Here is a 20,431-nt window from a genome sequence, read left to right on the forward strand (position 1 = left end):
AGAAACTGAGTTTCTTTTGTTGTGAGTTTGCTCTTAGAGAAGTGGTCAATATAATAAATGTTTATGGACTATTAGAAATTCATTGTTTAATGAATTAACATTTATTAAGTTCCTGCTTAAGTGCAAAGCGCTGTGCTAAGCCATTCTCAAACAAAAAAGAGGCAAAAGACAGTCCCTGCTCTTAAAGAGTTTATTACAAGCAAACAAATGAACACAAAACTAGTTATATATTGACTAAATAGGAAATAATTAAAAGGGCTAGTACTGCCCTCTAAGAGGGGTTTGTCAAGATTTCCTGCAGAATGTGGGACTTGAAATTTATGTAATTTATCGTAACTTTTTATATACACATTCATATATAAATTCATAAAATGGCACAATTTTACAGAAATAATTCTTTTCCAAAGCCAAAACAAGGAGAAAAGTGGTATTGCTTTGCTTTTTTGTGGGGGGCGGGGGTGCAAATCTCTAAGGTCTGCCAGCTAGAGTCTCCCATCAGCTTCTGCATTCAATCTATTCGCATTTGTTTCAGCGGAAGTTTCTGAAGACAATCTCGCTTTCCATAGCTGTGTAATCGGACAAGGGAGAAGTTCTGTCAGTGTCACGAAAAGAGCATCCCCGAGGGGGATGAGAGAGAGAGCCCCAGGGGGAGACCACACTTGGAGAATGCCCGGCTTCTGCCCGATTTATGGTACCCGTTTAAGTGCGGTTTAATGTATTTGCAGACAGTCCCTTGAACGTAGCGCACAGTTTGCAGTCGGTGCCTAGAAGGGGGCGGGGCGGACAATCTCTTGAATGTTGCTCTTAGTTTCCCGGGAGGAGCCGAGAGGGGGCGGGGCTTTCTCGGAAAACCCAAACAGATGCTTTCGCTTTGCTGCGGGGCCGGCTGGGGGCGAGCGCTGCGGGGCCGGCTGGGGGTAAGTGCTGCGGGGCGGGCTGGGGGCGAGCGCCGCGGGGCCGGCTGGGGTAAGTGCTGCGGGGCCGGCTGGGGGCGAGCGCCGCGGGGCCGGCTGGGGGTGAGTGAGTGCTGCCGAGCCGGCTGGGGGCGAGCGCCGCGGGGCCGGCTGGGGCTAACTACTGCGGGGCGGGCTGGTGAGTGACGTTCCTTCTCCGGAGTTGGGGGTTTCCGCCCTCCCCCAGGACGCTGGTGCCTCGGAGAACGCCGCGCGTGAGTCCCCTCCAGCGCGCCCGCCCCTCCTGTCACCCCGAGTGAGTGACCCCCGTAAGGCTGCTTCCGGTGCGGGTTCTGGGTTCGGATTTGTCTCCGTCCCTCTGTGGAAGCCCCGGAAGCAGCGCTGGGGCAGGCTGCGTCTTTCTGACGGCGCGCCCCCGCCTGGGTCCGTCCCCAGCGCTGGCACTGAGGGGCGCGGTCTGGCTCTTGCTGCTGCTGCGCTCCGGGGGTCCCGGAGGCTCGCGGGCGCGCGCCATTCACGCGGCCCCTTCCCAGGCCTGGGTGCGGGCTCTCCCGGCCTGCGTTTGCCCCGTCTCTGGCTGGGGGGCCGCCCTTAGAACCGGGCCGGTGTGTGACGGCGCCGCGCGGGGACCGCCCCGCAGGGCCGGGGGTGTGGCGCCCACGGAAGCGGGGAATCCCCGACTCGGGGCTTGGCGTTTAGGGGTTTGGACCCCGGCGCGCCCTGTTAGTGACAGACCTCCTTCCGACTGTCCCGGAGCCCCCCAGCCTGAGTGGGAGAGTGCCTGTGGGAAAGCGCTCCGGCCTCGGAGTCAAGATCCAAACGATCTGAATTTGCATCCCCCGTCCCTGGGTTCGGGTGATCTAGGAACCTTCGCTTCCCAGCTCCGGCCCCGGCTCCTCCCTCAGAAGGAAAAGGGTGCGCTTGTGGTGGAACACTCCGGTCCTAACGTTCCGCCATTGAGAACTTTGCCCTTTTAACCCCGGCTCTTCCTCCGCCCCTTCCCTCTCTGTGCTTAGAGCTGCCCGGGGGCAGTCCTGGTTCCACCCCCAGCTACTAACGCTGGTGTTCTGCGCGGCCTCTCCCAGTTCTGGTCACTGTGTGCCGGACCCACCCAAGTTTAGCTCTGATTTGCCCGATTCTTCCTCATTCTTACGGAAACTTGATTAGGCTTTTTGAATAGAGCTGACTTGGGGGTGTCATGTGGAGTAAATGTGGACGTCTGCAGCTGATTTCTCAGAATGAGCGCTTTTTAACCAATTTACAGCAATCATTAGCTAACTTATTAGATGCTGTGTCCCAAGGCAGCTAGGTGATATAGTAGATAGAGAGCTAAGCCCGGAATCAGGAAGACTTCTTAAATTCAAATTTATCCTCAGATACTTTCTAGCCATGTAATCCTAGACAAGTCCCATGACTCTGAGGGAAATGGCGAACATCTCCACTTTCTTTGCCAAGAAAACTCCAAAAAGGGTCAGGAAGAGTGGGACAGGAATCTGAATTACAATAAAAAATGCGCCAAACATTATGCTGAATGTTGAGTTTATAAGGAAAAGCAAAAACATTTCTCTCAGTAAGCTCATAATCTAGGGGAAAAGAAAACAGGCAATTAGCTAGAATTTATTAATTAAAATATTATTAAGTATTAAATTGCCATTGTTTGTCTATAATTATTGAAGAGGATCATGACATTAGGGAGGTGATGTCATGAAATGCAAGTGAATTGGATTTGAATGAAGAAGAACTATGCAAGAACACCTGTTTCACTTTCACTTCCCAAGCCTTCTGGGTCCATTGGCAAGATATAGATCTGGAAGAATGGAGGTGGCCCTGGGTGAAATGGGAGACCATGGCCTTTTTAAGCTAAGGTCTTCAAGAGGTCTTAATTTGATTGGTTGGGGATTTTAAAAATAGTTCAACTCAATCTTATCTAGAATAAATATCTCAAGAGCAGGACTGTATCCAGTGGTAACACAAAAAGGTGCTAGAAATATTGTCTTCAAAGTATTTTATAAATCCCCCTAAAAGAAGCCATAAATGGGGAGATTGAGTCACATCATAAATTTGAGTCAGACATTTCAGTTATATAAAAATCTGCTGGAATCCTTTCTCCAACCAAAACAGCTAATCCTTTTTAAACTTTAATGGCAATTTCATCCTTCAAAAAGTGGGAAAATCAACAGGAGAAATTCCATTTTTAATAGGATGCTCACTAATAAGGAAGAACTGCTTGTGGGTTTGGTGGGAACACAAACTTTGGTGGAGAAGTGATTATGCTAGCTTAGAATTTTTGATAGAGAAGTAGAAGGCCAGGCAGTTTGACACATGCTTTAGATTTTAAGAGTAGACTTCAAGTCTTAAAGAGACAGAAAAGGTTGAATTTTATAGCCCAGATTTCTACAAGTTTTCTAGAGTTGTAGGAAACCTCTGAAATCTGTTGGAAATTCATTTTAATCTGTGAGGTCCTAGAAAACTGGAACTATTTTCCTTTTTAAACTTGTATCATGGCGTTTTTATACTTCCTAAGTACTTAAGAAATTTTTTCTTATTCATTCAACAAGTCATTATTGTTGACCTCAGTCCAAGACTGCTTTCAAAAATGATTCCCATCTGGAAAGAGAAAGAGGGATAAAGTAAAGAAAAACCTCTATGAATGCTTGAAGAACTCTTCAACTTAGACTTTTAAATAGTTCTAAAGAAAGTGAAAGCAAGATCAGGAAGTGAAGGGTGAATTCAAAAGTTTCCCTTTATCCAATAAAAATAATATACAAGTATGCTGAAACATAGATTAAGTTGAAAGGAAAGCAACCAAAAAAAAAAAGAAAAAAAGAATTGGAGCTTTCTTTAGGGTTTAGGTCACAACTTGATAAGACTTAGAGTAGTTCAACATTAACGATAATTCCCTCCTTGGAACCACATACAGCCCCTACCTACGAGCCCTTATATTGACTTAATAGTTTCTCCTTGGATAAAGGAGGGAATGCTCACATGTCATTAATCATTATCTTTTCTTTAATTTCTGTTTGGAGGCTGAAGCCACAGCTTTTCTTCTAGCTCCTATGTGTAATCATTCATACAATTCTATCACTAATTAAGGTTCATTGTGGGCAAGAAAGTATGGGAGTCACTGGACCTGAGGCTAGAGGAACTTGGGACACTGGGCTCTCAGATTGAATGGAGGCAGTCCTATTACCTTTGATCCTGTTATTACCTTTTCCTGCCATTTTTGCTTACCTTTAAATTTGTGGATTGTTTAAAAAGTTGACCTGACAGTGGTGTTGAACAGCATTCAACAGCATCTATGGGTTTCTCTGGAATTTTACTTTTCTTTTTCTTTCTTTTTAAATAGTTTCATCATGACCCCTTGTGGTCTTCTCACCAACTCCAAACAGCCAGGTAAGTAAATCTATTATGAGTCAAACAAGGACAAAAGAAAGGAGAGAGGACTTCTGAAATCTATAGTTCTTCTGTGGAGTCTTTGGTGCAGAGAATTGAGGGCTGATATTCCTTTCCCTTCTCCAGTGCCTCTTAAGAGCATCTCTGTGGATGTGTCTGTCCATGAGTTCGTGGCAGATGTTTCTGCAACCTTGGACTATAAGAATGAGGAAAAAGAACCCGTGGAAGCATTCTTTGTCTTTCCCATGGATGAAGACTCTGCTGTTTATAGCTTCCAGGCACAGGTGGATGGGAAGAGTATAGTGGCAGAAATACAAGAGAAGAAGCAGGTATTAGGGGTCAACAGGGCTCCCCTCTTGCATTCATCATATTAATTCAGTATGTTTTATTGTAGTCTCCTCTGGAAATATTGAGTTGCTTTTGTCCTCATTTGAACTGCTGTTTTTCTCATAGTGTTCTCTTCTGAAAAATGAAAGGGTTGAACCTAGGTAGTCATCATTTTCTGACCCTAAGTCTCTGTATCTTCACTGAAACTATTTGGAGAAAAGTCAACCTGAGTGACTCTTGCTTCTACCCTCGACTTTGTGATTTTTTTCTTTCTGACTGCCTTACCCCTTTCATTATTTCTCCTGGCTTTCTCTCCAAAACTATTTTTTCCTCTTTTATTTGTTCCTAGGACTTCTTCATTCCTGTTTTTTCTCTTGCCCCTCAGGCCCAGGAGAATTATGAGAATGCTATCTCCCAAGGCCAGGAAGCCTTCCTTCTGGAGCAGGATAGCAGCTCTGGTGACATCTTTAGCTGCAGTATAGGAAATTTGCCCCCTGGTCAGAAGGCTGCTGTTACTTTGAGCTATGTTCAAGAACTATCCTTGGAGGCAGATGGGGCTGTTCGCTTTGTCCTACCAGCTGTCTTGAATCCACGCTATCTCTTACAAGGTAAAGAACCCTGGCCTCCTCTGGTAGCAAGGGGCTGGCAGAATGGGGTTGGAAGAACACTGGGGGCATCTGATGTTATCTGGATCCTGTGGCCTAGGTAAGAAAAGGGACCTTAGTTCCTCTTAGAATCACCACTGTACTAAAATATTTGATAACTCATTGCAGAGTCAGCTGCGGCAGACAATATCACCTCTCAAATCCCCCGGCTTCCTAGCAAGGAGCTGCCCTACACATTTAGTGTCAGTGTCAATGTCTGCTCTCCCCATGGCATTGAGAAAGTCCAGTCCAACTGTCCTCTGAGTCCTCTGCGGTACCTGAAAGATGACAAGACAGTTGCCCAGGTAAGTGGATAGGGAACACCATTGCCTTGGTGCCTCTGCCCACTTCCAAACCTGAATCCTTCCCTTTTTTTCTAGTTTCTGTCCAATGTCCTGAACTTTACCTATAAGATGGACAAATTGTATCCTTTTCCCTTCTGTTAGATCTAAATCTTTTTTTTTTTTTTTTCATACCAACTCCATCTCAGAGTGTCATTCACCAATGGGAAAGTAACTCTCTAGTCCCTTGCTCTCATCTGGGAACTCAAAAAAAAAAAACTTCTGCAATTTCCTTCTTTTCCCATCATTGCTCTTCTCTGGCTCATCCTCATTCAGATTTCCTTGGCTGAAGGGCATAAGTTTGATCGGGATGTTGAGATTCTGGTTTACTACAGAGAGGTGAACACACCCAGTGTTTCTGTGGAGCTGGGCCAGGCTGATGCTAAACCAGGTGAGCCGATCTCAGGAGGTTGTCACTTTCCTGAGGATATGCCTCCCAAGCATGCTGACATTTGTCCTGTGTCTTACCTTCTGTTACTCCTCTCCTTGTGAAATAAAGATTTCAGAGAAATATTGAAATAGGATGGTTGTAACTTATGGGATGTGGTGGTGCTCTCAGGAATACAAAAAAGGAGATTCATTAGCTTACTAAAAGACAAAATTTAGTATAATAAAAATTATACTAAATGTAGAAATGCTAAGGCTTAAAGAACAGAGAGACTGTTCTGATTGTTGAATATTATTGTCTGGTCCTTTGACCTAATATAAAATCATGAATACAGTCACAGACTCAGAATCCCAGAATTGGAAGACCAGATGCTACTATCTAATGCAGGATTTTTTTTATAGAAGGTGTTGTCTAACTAGAACTTCCCTGTTGCATGCTTATATGGTTTGTTTTGTTGTTAGGATCTTACATTTTATCCATCTTTTATTTAAGGTGAGTACATTGGGCACACAGTTGGGAGCTGATCATTCATAGTATTTATACCTAGGAGTAAGCAGTTAGGAATGCATCTCACTATTATCATGGCCTGTATACTTATTTTGTGTGTAGCAATAACATAAGCTTTGACTATCTTGTTCAAATTCAGGGATTGTATGTCATTTCTCTGATCTATCATTCTATATCTTTCCTGTTCTATTTGCCAAGGTTTTTCAAAGCAGGTCAGCTATGTTTCTTTAAATATCTAGTATTTATTACTGAATCTTAGCACTAGAAAGACTCATGGAGGCCATCAATAACAAGTTATTCATGATCCCTTGACAACAAACAATCCAAACAAATGGTTATCCACAGAAGGGATAATTTCTATTTCATAGAGCAGCCTGTTCTACTTTTTAAAAAACAGTTTTAAAAGGAATTTTATTTCTTTACATTGGCCTGAAGTCTGCTCAGAAACTATCATCCATTTCATGAGTCTTAAACTGTGGATTGTGATCCCTTATGGGATTGCATAACTGAATGTGGGGATTGCAAAACTATGATTTATTATCAGTATATATTTGATTGTATACCTCTTTTATATAGCTATATACCCATGGTCACATAAAAATTTCTCAGGTGAAAATGGCTCACTAGTAGAAAAAGTTTGACTGTCTTCTTCAGTCAAGCAGAATTGTGAATTTCAATTTCAAATGACAGCCTTTTAGTTACTTAATTATTTATTTTTACCACTGGGTAGGTTCCCTGATGGGAGATCCAGCCGTGATGGTGAGTTTCTACCCTAGCATCCCTGAGTCTCAGGAAGAGAGCACTGGTGAATTTATCTTCCTCATGGACCGCTCAGGGAGCATGTCCTGCCCAATGCATAGCCAAGGAGGTGTCCAGTCGCGCATAGATAGTGCAAAGGTACCAGATTCTTTTTCCTGTTATATTCGTTTTACATATACTTTTTTTTTTCCAGGAGTAAAAATGAAATTTATAGGATTAAACTAACTTTAAATTACTTAATTAAATTACTATTTCCTTATGGTGGGCTAAATCTGAATGTGACTAAGGATCAATTCACTGGGACAGGAATCCTTGAAGGGAGGGAGAACAGGTGAAACTGAAATATCATAAAGGTGAAAATTGTCAAACTTTTTGGAAAAAAAAATCTTCTCTACCTTTTTTCTAACTCAGGAAACTCTGGTCCTGCTGCTGAAGAGTTTACCTCTTGGCTGTTTTTTCAATATCTATGGATTTGGATCATCCTTTGACTCATTCTTTCCGTGAGTCTATTTAGAATCACAGCAGTCAGGAAGAGGATGGAATTTAAATAGGAATGTTTTAAGGGAGATATTATAAACAATATAATCCCAGAATTTGTGAAGTAGTAGTATAAAATCTGTCTTTTGAGCTTTGGGAATTATAAGAAGTGGACACTAGGTTTAAGTTCCTAACATTGTTAGAAAATGTCTCTCATGGAACTCTTATGTCTATATCTCAGAGAGAGTGTGGTATACACACAGCAGTCTATGGAAGAAGCCGTGCAGAGAGTAAAAGCTCTTGATGCTGACCTGGGAGGAACTGAAATCTTAGAGCCACTGAAGGACATTTATAGAAAATCCTGCAGGCCAGGCCACCCTCGGCAGGTAAGGAACTTAGACTGGGAGCAAGGAAGACACAAATTTTGTCCTCAGCAATTTGATATGTCCTCAGCACTTAATTCTGTCTGAAGTTAGGAGTGATCTGATTTTTGGGGGCAGTTGAGGTTATATGATTTGCCCAGAATCACATATAATAAGTACCTGATGCTAGATTTGAACTTCTTCAAAAGACTCCAGGACTTGTACTATCTAGCTGCCTCATTTTAAATCAATAGTAAGAACACAATGGAGAGGTTTAATAGAGTTTCCCTTCCCAGAAGGGGAGTCTCATCCTTTGTACTTGGCGCTACAATAATAGTTGAAACTTTATATTATGATATATTGATCTAATTATGATTTATGTCATTGCAATATAAATGTGAAATTATATATATGATATATAAATAATAATGATATTGTTAATATTATTATACAATTGGAGATTCTGGGCTGAGCAATCTCCAGTGGCTTTAGTAGAGTCTAACTTCTTGTCTCCCTCTGCAGCTCTTTGTGTTCACAGATGGAGAAGTATGTGATACATGGAAGGTCATTGCTGAAGTTCAGCGCAACAACCAGAATCACAGGTTTGATTTTTGGGATTTAGCCTTTGACAAATACTTAGCATTTCTGTGTTCCTCAGTTTCTTCTATAAAATGAAGGATTGGGGCCAAAGAGCCTCTGATGTTTTTTCTTGTTTCCCATCTGTGATTCTGTGATGATGAACTGCCTGGGTCCCTAAAGAAGGACTTTGACCCCTAACCAGAACTGCACCCCCTAAGACACTTACCCTTTAATTCCCTACTAAGTAGGAGTCGGGAACTTTTCCCCAAGACTTCCCTTGGCCACCTGCTGTCTTCTCATTACAGATGTTTCTCTTTTGGAATTGGAGAAGGGGCTTCCACCAGCCTTATTAAAGGCATTGCTCGGGCAGCGGGAGGTACTGCAGAATTCATCACAGGCAAGGACAGAATGCAGCCCAAGGTAGCATGGTTATTTTATTTTTTTCCCCAAAAGCACTTATTTCAGACTGAGGCACCACAATAGCTACCAGAGTGTGGATATGTCCTTGTCCCCATGTTCTGGACTCTAGCTCTTTTTCTGTGTTTAGGTGATTGGGAAATGTGCCTGAGATGAGTGAAATGGAACTTTTCCTCTTTTTGGTCCTTGGGAATTTATAGATGTAGATTTGAGAGTTCTGGAGCGTGGAGCAGGGGTGACTTCATTTTGTGTGTTGAAAGGGATCAAAGGTATTCCTAGAAAAATCTCTGGTCATGACAGATGAATGCTTAAGGGAAATAGAACATGAAGGGATTGAAACGGATAAACACCAGTGTAAAGACCTCAGAGACCAGGACCTTTCCTTGTTTTCCTGGAGGTTCTGCTTCTGCCACTTAGGCTTATCATTGTTTTCAACTGTGAAAATCCCACTATCCTAGTTTCCCTTGAAATGACAAAAAAGAACTGTGGAAAACAAAGAAAGAGCTATTGTAAGAAAGGAGAAAAGCCTGCCACCATGGTGGTGTGAGATGGGATGAATGAATCTGCCTTTCCTCCGAGAGAGGGCCTCTGGCTCTCAATCTCCCAGAGTGCTCTGTGGCCCTGATTACATGTTGTTCACTGAGTACACACCAATCATTATATCACTGGGAAACCATTATTTTTTGTAGGATTAAATCAGTGTTAAACTAGATTGTCTCCTCAATTCTACTTAGTACCTTGTTTCAAGTTCTGGCCTATAACATCTCGTAGGATCAGATCAATCATACTGAACCATGCTAAATTAGATAATTATTGTCTCTATCAACTCTAATAAGTTAACACTTTGTAAGGATTACAACAAGCTATGATTCAGAAGTTTGGAAGATTGAAGCCTGATTTCTCACCTGACTAAGGAGGAGGAAATATCTTTTCAAGCCTTAATTATTTTCTCCCTTCAAGACCCATCCCTTCTTCTAAACCCTGCTTTTCTAGAAGTCCCTTCCATTTCCAGCTCTGCAGTTTTCACTCTGTTCCCTCAGGCTCTCCGGTCTCTAAAGCGGGCCCTACAGCCGGTGGTCCAGGATGTCTCCCTGACCTGGACTCTCCCCCCTGGGCTGGAGACTACATTACTCTCTCCAGATCCTGCTGTCATCTTCCAGGGTCAGAGGTTAATTGTCTATGCCCAGTTGAAAGGCACAAATGCAGTAAGTCTCCATTCTACTTTTGGATTCCTTGGGTATAGCAGCCAATGTTTAAACACTGTTCTAGGCTTTTTTTTTTTTTTTTTGTCGCGGGTGGCTTTATGGTTTATCTATAGATTACCATGTAAAAGGGATGAACAGATGTTTTAATTTCCTTTCCCTTGTGGGGTACCTGGATCTAATTTTTTTTTCCTGAACATTACTCCATTCTGATTTAGCATGGTACATGGGACAGAGTAATGGCTATGGGCCTGGGTTCAAATCTCATCTCAGATGCTTATGACTTATGATCTAGAACTTGATCTCCTTTGGGCCTCAGATCACTGCAAGTTGTAGAACTAATGTCTTATGCTTGTGTTTTAGTCCTAGACACTTCCTTTAATGGGCTATCTGGTACCTGACCTCTCTACTTATACTATTTTAGTCCAAAGAGGCAGCAGGTGAAGTATGTCTTCAATACAAGATCCAAAGTGATGGCTTCAGGAACACAGTGCCATTCTCCCTGAATCTCAAAGCAGATGACAAGTAAGAATCCTTGGTGATTTCTGTCTCTTTTTTTATATGTATATTCGTTTTTTTGTTTTTTGTTTTTTAAAATTTCAGTAGTATCTTATTTTTCTCATTACATGTAAAGATAGCTTTCAACATTCATTTTTCTTATGGTATTGAGTAGCAAATTTTTTTTCTCCTTTTCTTCTTTCATTTCCCCTTCCCTTAGACAGTAAGTAGTCTGGTATATCCATGTATAATTATTCTAAACATATTTCCATATTAGTTATGTTGTAAAAGAAAAGTCAGGACAAAAGGGAAAAAACATGAGAAAAAAATGCAAACAAAAAAAGTGAAAATAGTATGCCTCAAATCTGCTTTTATTCTCCATAGTTCTCTTTTATGTACAGATAGCATTTCCTATCCAAAGTTCCAATTGTCTTAGAGCATTATATTGCTGAGAAGAGCTAAGGCTATCATACTTGATCGTTACATAATCTTTCTCTATGTACAGTATGTTCCTGATTCTGCTTACTTCCCTAAATATCAATTCATATAAGTCTTTCCAAGCATTTCTGATTACTTGCCTATTCCTGAGGAAGTAATCTCTTTAATTTCTCATTAATTTCCCTCATATTGACACATCCTTCTTTTCCTCTTATTCCCTATCTGTATTGGGAAGTCTTGGATTTGGGGGTTAAGAGTGTCTTCCCAGGTCCCCAGGGGTAGCACAGAATATTGTCTCTTTCCAGACTTACCATTCACCGTTTGGCTGCCAAGTCCATGATCCAGACCTTTGATGGAAATTTAGAGGATGATGCAAAAGACAAGAAAAAAGTGGTGGATATCAGCCTTCAGTCAGGAGTTGTCTCCTCTCACACTGCCTATATTGCTATCAATAAGGAACTCAATCAACCCATTCAAGGGCCCCTGACTCGGAGAGACATCCCACTGAGAATTCCCTATTATGGGGCTCCAGCCTACCACTGTTTTTCTGGACCAGGTAAAGTGGATGTGAGCTCCTTGTCTCAATTTAGGAAGAAAAGGTTGGATCAATGTCTTTTACCTTTTTCATAAAATATGGAAATCCTGGCTAGAATCTCCAGATTTGTTATTGGAGTAGCTTTCTTAGGGGAATCATCTCTTGGGTAGAAGAGAGACAAAAAAAATCATAGAGAAGAAAGAAATAAAGAGGGACAGAGGGAAGAAATATTAAAGAAGTAGAAATCTTACAGGTTAAGAAAGACATGCTTACTAAAATTATAGCCATTTTAGTCCTGTATCCTTTAAAGTTATATCAATGGTTGCCAAAAATGGGTATTCGTTACCAAAAAAAATCTTGGAGACACTGAACTGCTAGTGTGGGGACTACTTTTGACACCTAATGACCGAGACTCTTGAGAAAGAATCTTACTGCTAAAGAGAGAGTATGTCATGGAACATACATAGTCTTGAAGAATAGTTATCCTTCCTCTGGATTTCCTGTCTGACCCAAGGATACTGAAGCTGTTCTGATCTTAACTTCTGTTCTTCTGGTTTCAGGAATTATGGCATCTCCTTGTGCTCTACCTGTGGCTAGATCCTCACAACCAAATAGGTGTTTTAGTGGAGGTAAGCTTGATGAATGGGAGAATGACTATCTCTGTGAAGATGACTCTTCCACAGTGATGTCTTCCAGAGGCAAGATTCCATTTTATTTCTTTGCTTTTGAATTTTGGCCTATTTCATCTCTAGGATTTCTTAAAAGTGCTGGACCTCTCTTTAAAAAAAAGAAGGCTGCTTTGTTTGCACAATCAGCGGACCTTCCTTTGAAAATGTCAGCACCCCAAATTAGGTCATATTCCTTGGATACAGAGGATTTCATCACTAAAGGTAAGAGGGACTCTGGACTCTGCTTTATGTCATTACAATTTTGGATGCTGCAACCCTTTTGTTCCAAATAAATATGTCTTTGAAGCTTTACCTCTGAAAAGTATTGGGCAAGTGAAGGAAATTGATATGATTCCAAATTGCTCCTGAGGGACTTTCTTGCCTACCTTGTTCCCTGGTCACTTTGTATCAGCTCATGGAAGTCTGTACAGATTTTTCTGAGAGCATGCTGCTCATTTCTTATGGCACAGTAAGATTCCATCATAATCTCAGACCACAGTTCACTTAGTTATTCCCCAATGACTAAGCATTCCCTCAATTTCTTGCCCCCATTCTACGTGTAGTTCCTTTTCCTTTGTTTTTTCAGCTCCTTTGGGATATATAGACTTAGTAGTGACTCTAGATCAGAGGGTATGCATGATTTTTCAGCCCTTTGGGTATAGTTCCAAATTGCTCTACAAAAATGGTTGAATCATTTCACAACTCCAGAACTCACATATTAAATGTCTTGCTTTTCTCATATCCTTTCCAACATTTGTCATTTTTCTTTTCTGTTTTATCAATCTAATAGATATATAGTAGTCCTTCAGAATTGCTTTAATTTCACTTCTAAAATCAATAGTGAGTTAAAGAATTTTTAAAATATGGCTGTAGATTCTGACTGTGACTATTGTCTCTGAAAACTTTTTATTTTTATAAACTTGATTCAGTTCTCAGGAAGAAATGAGATCTTTATCAGAGAAACTTGCATCAAATTGTTTTTTCACCATTACTTTTGCTAACTATATTTTCCCTGTTTCTTCTCTTTCATTTTGTCCTTTCTCAAAAGTGTTTTGCTTCTGACTACGATCTCCCCCAATCTGCTCTCCCTTTTCTCAACCCCCCTCCTCCTATCCTGTAGGGAAGATAGATTTCTGTACCCAATTCCTATACCAAGTGAGTGTGTATATTATCCCCTTTTTAAGCCAATTCTGAGCTTCACTTGATCTTCCTCACCTCTATCCTTTTCCTCTCCAATGTAAAAGGTTTTTCTTCCCTGTTTTATGTATGCTAATTTACCCCACTCTAGCTCTTCCTTTCCTTTTCTCCCAGTACATTCCTCTCTCACCCTTAATTTGAATTTTTTACCTATTTTGCCTTCACATTCACCTCACACCTGTGCTGTCTATATATACTTCTTCTAAATGCTCTAATAATGAGAAAGTTTGTATGAGTTTCAAGTATCATTTTCCCATGTATAAATATAAACAGTTTAACTTTATTAAGTCTCTTATTATTTCCTTTTTCTGTTTCTCTAGAATCTTGTATTTGAAAATTTTTGTTTTTTTAATTAGGAAGTCCTCTATAGCATTTAATATCCATTTTTCTCCCCAACGGTTTATACTCAGTTTTGTTGGGTAGATGGTGCTTGGTTGTAATCCTTCCAAAATCCTTTTTCCTTCCAAAATAACATATTCCAAGCCTTCAGGTTTTTTTATGCAGAAGCTACTAAAATTGGTTTAATCCTTACAGTGTCACCACAATATTTTAATGGTTTCTTTTTGTCTACTTCTAGTATTTTTTTCCTTGACCTAGGAGATTTGGAATTTGGCTATGACATTCCTTAGCATTTTCATTTTGGGATCATTTTCAGATGATGATTGGTTGATTCTTTCTAATTCTATTTTATTCTGTTTCTAATATATCAGGGCTTTCCTTGATAATTTCTTGAAATATGATGTTCAGGGGATTTTTTTAAATTATAACTTTCTGGTAGTCTTGTAATTCTTAAATTATCTCTCCCAAGTTAATTTTTTTTCCAATGAGAAATTTCACATTTTAAATTTTTATTCTTTTAACCATGTTTTCTCATATCTTGATGTTTCATGAAGTCATTAGCTTTCATATGCCCAGTTCTTATTTTTAGGACTTGTTTGATTTTTGAATTTTTTGTACCATTTTTTTCTCATTTGATCAATTTTTTTTAAGGAGCTATTTAAAGTAGCTATATGGAATTTTGTTATATATGTTTCCATTTTTTAAATGTTTCCTTTAGCAAGATGTTGACTCATCTTTTTAATCATTCTTTTACATTACTCATTTCTTTTCCCAATTTTTCTTTTCCTTCTCTTATTTGCTTTTAAGAATCCATTTTAAATCTTGTAAAAATGAATACTAAAAATGTCTTGACATATAATTGGGAAAAAATAAAATAGTATTAAAAATAATTATTAGGCTAAAAAATATCCATTTTGAGTTCTTCCATTAATTCATTTTGGGCTTCATAAAAGTTTACATTTTTCTTTCCCTTCCTCCACCCCTCTTTTATTTATTTATTTAAAACTTAAATGCAAAATATAAGTTTAAAAAACTAGAAAAAGAAAGAACTTACCCCCTTCTAAAAAATTGTCATGTGCCTGGGAGAACATCAGGGGATGGATTCAAAATATGTAAAAAATAAATTTACATTTCAAGAAAGCATAGATAATAGTAAAATACATTATATTCATAACTAGCTATCTTTTTTTTTCTTTCTTGGAGGGTTTTTTTTTGTTGTTGTTGTTCTCTGCTGTGTATTTTTTAATTTATTCTTTTTCCCCCCATTTCCTCCAACTCTCTTCCCTAAACAGATTGCATAAATGTATTTATACACACTCAAACATACACAAGTACACATAGATATTTACATATATACATACACCTACACACATACATATTCACATATACTTACTTATATATACATATGCATATATATCCATGCACATACATCTAAAATGATATTAATATGGCTTACAAATAATGTAGATTACTCTCTTGATTGAATTTTTTTGAAATTTGACTTTAAGATCAATGATTACTACTCCTACTTTTTTTTTCCTAATAAATTCTACTCCTAATCATTGTTATCATGTTTATGTGTATTTCTTATTTCTTCTCTCAGCTAATTCTTCTACTCCAACTAGTTTACATTTTTCTTTCTTACTTTGTTTCTTTTCATGTGTAATCATTTCGACACTATTGTTCTCATCTAATTTTACACCATAAGCCTCTCTTTACTATAGTAACTATATAATCAGGTTCTTTTGTTCATTTTTTCTATCTATATTATGACTAGTAAAGTAGGCAATCAGGACACCAGATTAGGGATGTGAAGATTAAAATTGTGAGTAGGGAGAAAAAAAATTAGATAAAACAAAGAGCAGTAATAGGCAAATTATTTTATTCTTGTTATTAAAATATTTGCAGGATAAAACATGGTTCTATAAAGTATCGAACTCTGTTCTTGTGCTCTCCTATACTCTTGGTGCTTGGCTCTGGGTCCTTGCTACTGACTTGCAGTGGATCTCAGGACCGAACTGCAATCTTGCACTGGAGGGGGATGTCTTCCTGCTGGCTTGTTCTTTGGGCAGGGCCTTGCTGCTAGTTTGGGGATCATTGCCACTGGTCAGCAATGGGGGCATGGCCTAAATGGTAGCCTGCATTGGGCTCAGGGCCTTTCTATCTTGCTGCTCTGGTACTCCTAGTTTGCATTGCTGTGGGGTCTACCTGGTAGATTGCTCTGGGATTCAGCAGAGCCTTGGGGGAATTGTTGGGGACTGTGTGACTGTCTGAGGCCCCTTGGATATGAAACCTAGGGACTCTCAGACTGGGGTTAATGTAAGGAGACATCTCCATTTCCCCCTCCTAATGTATCCTCCTTTGTGTCTTCTAGTCTTTACAGAATGACATTTCACTCAGCTGCCTTTGGGGTGTGATTGATGCTGAAGTTTACAATTTATTTCCCCAGAGGCATGCTCTACAGAGTCCCCACTTCTGCAGCTGATTTCCCTGCAAAAGGCAGATGGCTCCTGGGAACTGGATGAAGCTCTGGCCTCAGTCCTGGATGTGAGTGTTCAGAGTGCACTGGCTGCTTTGCCTGACCAGGTAAGAACCCAGAGAGAAGAAGGCAGACGGTGGGGGTTTGTACCAGAGGAAAGAACAACGGAGAGCCATCTGCCTTTGGATAGAGTAATGGGTATCATTACACATTAGTGTGGCCTATGACTAAGAGGTTGATGGAAATGCTTTTTAGGCCTTAAAGCAAGCTTAGTAGTTCTTCATGTGCTCTGGGAACAGTGCTCTGGGTGCTCTGGAAACATTGAACAAAGCAATAAGGGCAGGAAACTGGAAGGAAAAGTAGTAATTCTGGATGTCCATCAGTTGGAGAATGGCTGAATAAATTGTGGTATATGAAAATTATGGAATATTACTGTTCTGTAAGAAATGACCAACAGGATGATTTCAGAAAGGCCTGGAGAGACTTACACGAACTGATGCTAAGTGAAATGAGCAGGACCAGGAGATCATTATATACTTCAACAACAATACTAGATGATGACTAGTCCTGATGGATCAGGCCATCCTCAGCAACAAGATCAACCAAATCATTTCTAATGGAGCAGTAATGAACTGAACTAACTATACCCAGAAAAAGAACTCTGGGAGATGACTAAAAACCATTACATTGAATTCCCAGTCCCTATATTTATGCACACCTGCATCTTTGATTTCCTTCACAAGCTAATTGTACAATAATTCAGAGTCTGATTCTTTTTGTACAGCAAAATAATGTTTTGGTCATGTATACTTATTGTGTATCTAAGTTATATTTTAATATATTTAACATCTACTGGTCATCTTGCCATTTAGGGGAGGGGGTGGGGGGTAAGAGGTGAAAAATTGGAACAAGAGGTTTGGCAATTGTTAATGCTGTAAAGTTACCCATGTATATATCCTGTAAATTAAAGGCTATTAAATAAAAAAAAAAAAAAGGAAAAGTAGTAATTCTGTCTGGAATTAGTATTTCTGTGGTCCTGGGTGGATTAAGAGCCACCTAAAGGTTTGTCTTCCCATTTCTGGGGTACCCTTACACTTTGGCCTGTGTTCTGTGTGTTCCCTAGAATAAAGATGTTCCAACCTGGGCCACTATCTTGGCTGTGCTGTGGATGCACAACTTCAGTCAGGACCAAAGAGAAGAATGGGAACTTCTGGAAAGGAAAGCTGTGGCATGGATCCGGGCTCGATCTGGTAAGGAATCTGCCTGGAGAACCTTTTCCCTCCTACATCAGAAGACTTACTGTTCCCTCAGATATTACCTCATTTTCCCCTCTGTGGTGGGAGATGGAGGTACTGATGGCCGGATTCCTTTCTGTCCCACTTTTTGATCTCTTAACACAGAGGAAAGACTCACAAGTAGTGAGAGACATAGAGGGGATACAAGGAGGTTGGAAATGCTTATGGGAAAGGGTGGTAAGATATCAAGACACAGTAGTCTTGGCTCTCTTTTCCTTCCTTTTGCCAGACTGCTAGCATCCATCCTATATTAGTCCCACCAATGCTTCCAGGGTGGAGCCTGAAACTGAACTAACCAGCTCTTCTCTCCTCTGGTTTCAAGTATATTGTACCTTAGAAGTATTTCTGGGGCCAGGAAACATGAAAGGGGAAAGGAATGGGAAACAAGGAAGAGCGTAACTCTTGGAGGTGATAGAGCAGTGTCTAATACAGTGCCTCCTGTTAAGCATAGATGGTTAATGAATGTGTAATATGGTGCCTCCTGTTATGCATAATAAATACTTGATGAATATTTGCTGGAATTAGAAATAGTGGGGACAGGACAGAATGGGAATATGGCTAGCTAGGTTGTGTAAGAGCACTAGCACTGCAATCAGGAGGATCAAAATTCAAATTTGGCCTCAGATGCTTACTAGGCAAGTCACTTAACTGTGCCTATATAAAATGAGCTGGAGAAAGGAATGGCAAATCATTCTAGTGTCTTTGTGATCCCAATGGGGTTTGGTTAGCAGAGTCACACATTATTGAAACTATTGAATTATAGTTTTAAATAGTATTGAATAATAGAGCAATATTGAATTACTAGAAGGGATATGAAAGGATATACATATAAAAGGAATTTACTTTCCTGCTTTTCCTAGTTTCTCTTCTTATCCATCTTCTTGTGTTTATAGATTCTTCCCTGGCTGAATATGTCAAAGCTGCCAATGCTCTCCTGAAATCATCTGTGGATCCTGCTGTCTTTGGTCTGTGAGAGCAGAAATGAAAATGTTTGTCTTTGGCTGCTGATCCTTATCCTCTATGCTGCTAAAATCTTTCACTGTATGTGCCTTTCTGACTCATTCCCCATAGAAACTGGTCAATCAGATTCTATTTGGTTCAATTCAAGTACTTATTAAAGGCCCTGTTGTGAGTTGGGTATGTGCTAGGAGCTAATACTGTGAAGTCACAAGTAATAACCTTCTGATACAAGCATCATGCATTCTACTGGGGAAAGCAGCAACTATACAAATTAGTATATTCAAAAGTATATGTGAAATTAATAAAATACTATTTTTTTGGGGGGGAGGAGAACTAGAAAGAAGCAACAACTAAGGGAATCAAGAAAGACCTCTCAGTTCTACTAACACTTTAAACCAAATTATTCTTTGTTTTTAACTGACAATTACTCTAGCTTTTCCCCTTGCCCTTTTTAAACTATCCCAAAGCATATTAAATAGTGTTTCCCCCCCATTTTAATCTAAGTGTAGCTAGAGATTTTAATTCTAAAGAGAGAGTGAAAATTTAAGTGAAGATAGGACATGCATCTACAATGACATGTGTTATTGTATAGCAGAACTAGAATTATTTGTGTTAGATGACTTTAAAAATTCATCTAATACTTTATCTTCCACATTACCTGGGTAAATCTTGGTGAGCAGGTAAAGACCCCAAACATAGGGACCTTGAGGGTGAATGCAGGCATTAGATTGGGTTGGGAAGAGATACCCAAATTGCACTGGATCAGCTTGATTCTGTCTGTGTAGCCTTTAAATCTTCTATATCTGCAAGCATTGATGAGTGCCCCATGTCATCCATGTAAACTATTGGAGATCCAGAGATTTCTCTGTTATGTATGTGCATGTCTATGGACTTCTGCCCCTTTGTTCCTTTGCCTTGTTCTCTGCTGAACAGCAATAAAGGTAAATCTGGAATAGAAATAAACAGCTTCCTCTATGATATGAAGGAAAATGTGTTTTCATGTTGCCCTTACATCCCTACTTGCCTTGGTATGAGTATTTGAGTTTTTCAGTACATGTTATTTTCTGCAAATATTCTAAAACAAGAATAAAATGATTTGCCTATTATTGCTCTTGGTGGTATCTGGTATTTTTTTATACCCATTTACAGTATTTTAGTCCTTACACACATAATCTGCTCTCCTGATTGCCTGCTCTTCCTACTGGGGAAACCTCATTCCTTACACTCTTGTTTCTCTCTTTATGTTAAATTGTCTAATCTTTTAGGTAGCACTCTCTAATTGAGCCTGTAGCCCCAGTTCCCTTGGTTTCGGGAAACCTTTGGCAGGAATGTCAAAATGAGCCTGCAATTCATGGCATGAATAGAGGAGAAAGAACAATGGAATGACCTAAGATTCTTAAAAATATTTGTCTAGTTATCTTGTAATAGGAGAATATTCTCTGTTTAATGGAAGATAGACAATCCTGACTCCAGCTGTTCTAAGCTTTCTCACTTGTTTTTCAGTTTTTTTTAGGTTGACTGGGGATCCGAAGCAATTAGATTTAAAACCTAACTTCTGGCTAAGGACCTTGATGCTCATGGGATGAAGGATTTTTTAAGTCCTTGGGGAGTCTATAGGAAGTTTTTTCAGAAGTGTGGATATTTTTAATATAATAATAGAATAATCTTAATAAGTATGTGTTGGGGGCTATGGGGAAGGATTGGCAGAGATT

General features: G+C 39.8%; 1 protein-coding gene across 3 annotated transcripts; it reads left to right on the top strand.

Annotated features, from left to right (window-relative positions):
- The first annotated feature begins 821 nt into the window (after positions 1–821).
- Positions 822–19,828, top strand: LOC100916642 (von Willebrand factor A domain-containing protein 5A). Of its 3 annotated transcripts, none has more exons than XM_031960209.1 (19): positions 822–917; positions 4,261–4,307; positions 4,434–4,636; positions 5,020–5,242; positions 5,408–5,583; positions 5,896–6,010; positions 7,245–7,411; positions 7,685–7,773; positions 7,992–8,136; positions 8,635–8,714; positions 8,997–9,111; positions 10,149–10,313; positions 10,735–10,835; positions 11,552–11,802; positions 12,342–12,410; positions 12,534–12,671; positions 16,435–16,571; positions 17,588–17,714; positions 18,653–19,828. In XM_031960209.1, exons 2-19 carry the CDS (start codon positions 4,268–4,270, stop codon positions 18,730–18,732), a joined length of 2,421 nt encoding a protein of 806 aa, XP_031816069.1. In that variant the 5' UTR covers positions 822–917; positions 4,261–4,267; the 3' UTR covers positions 18,733–19,828. The 3 variants fall into 3 exon arrangements, with proteins under 3 accessions (XP_031816069.1, XP_031816071.1, XP_031816070.1); XM_031960210.1 differs by lacking the exon at positions 822–917 and adding an exon at positions 1,153–1,209 and having other exon boundaries at positions 18,653–19,827; XM_031960211.1 differs by lacking the exons at positions 17,588–17,714; positions 18,653–19,828 and having other exon boundaries at positions 16,360–16,440.
- The last annotated feature ends 603 nt before the right edge of the window (positions 19,829–20,431 follow it).

The sequence above is a fragment of the Sarcophilus harrisii genome, chromosome 3 (assembly GCF_902635505.1).
Source record: "Sarcophilus harrisii chromosome 3, mSarHar1.11, whole genome shotgun sequence".
In the NCBI taxonomy this organism is placed as follows: domain Eukaryota; kingdom Metazoa; phylum Chordata; class Mammalia; order Dasyuromorphia; family Dasyuridae; genus Sarcophilus; species Sarcophilus harrisii.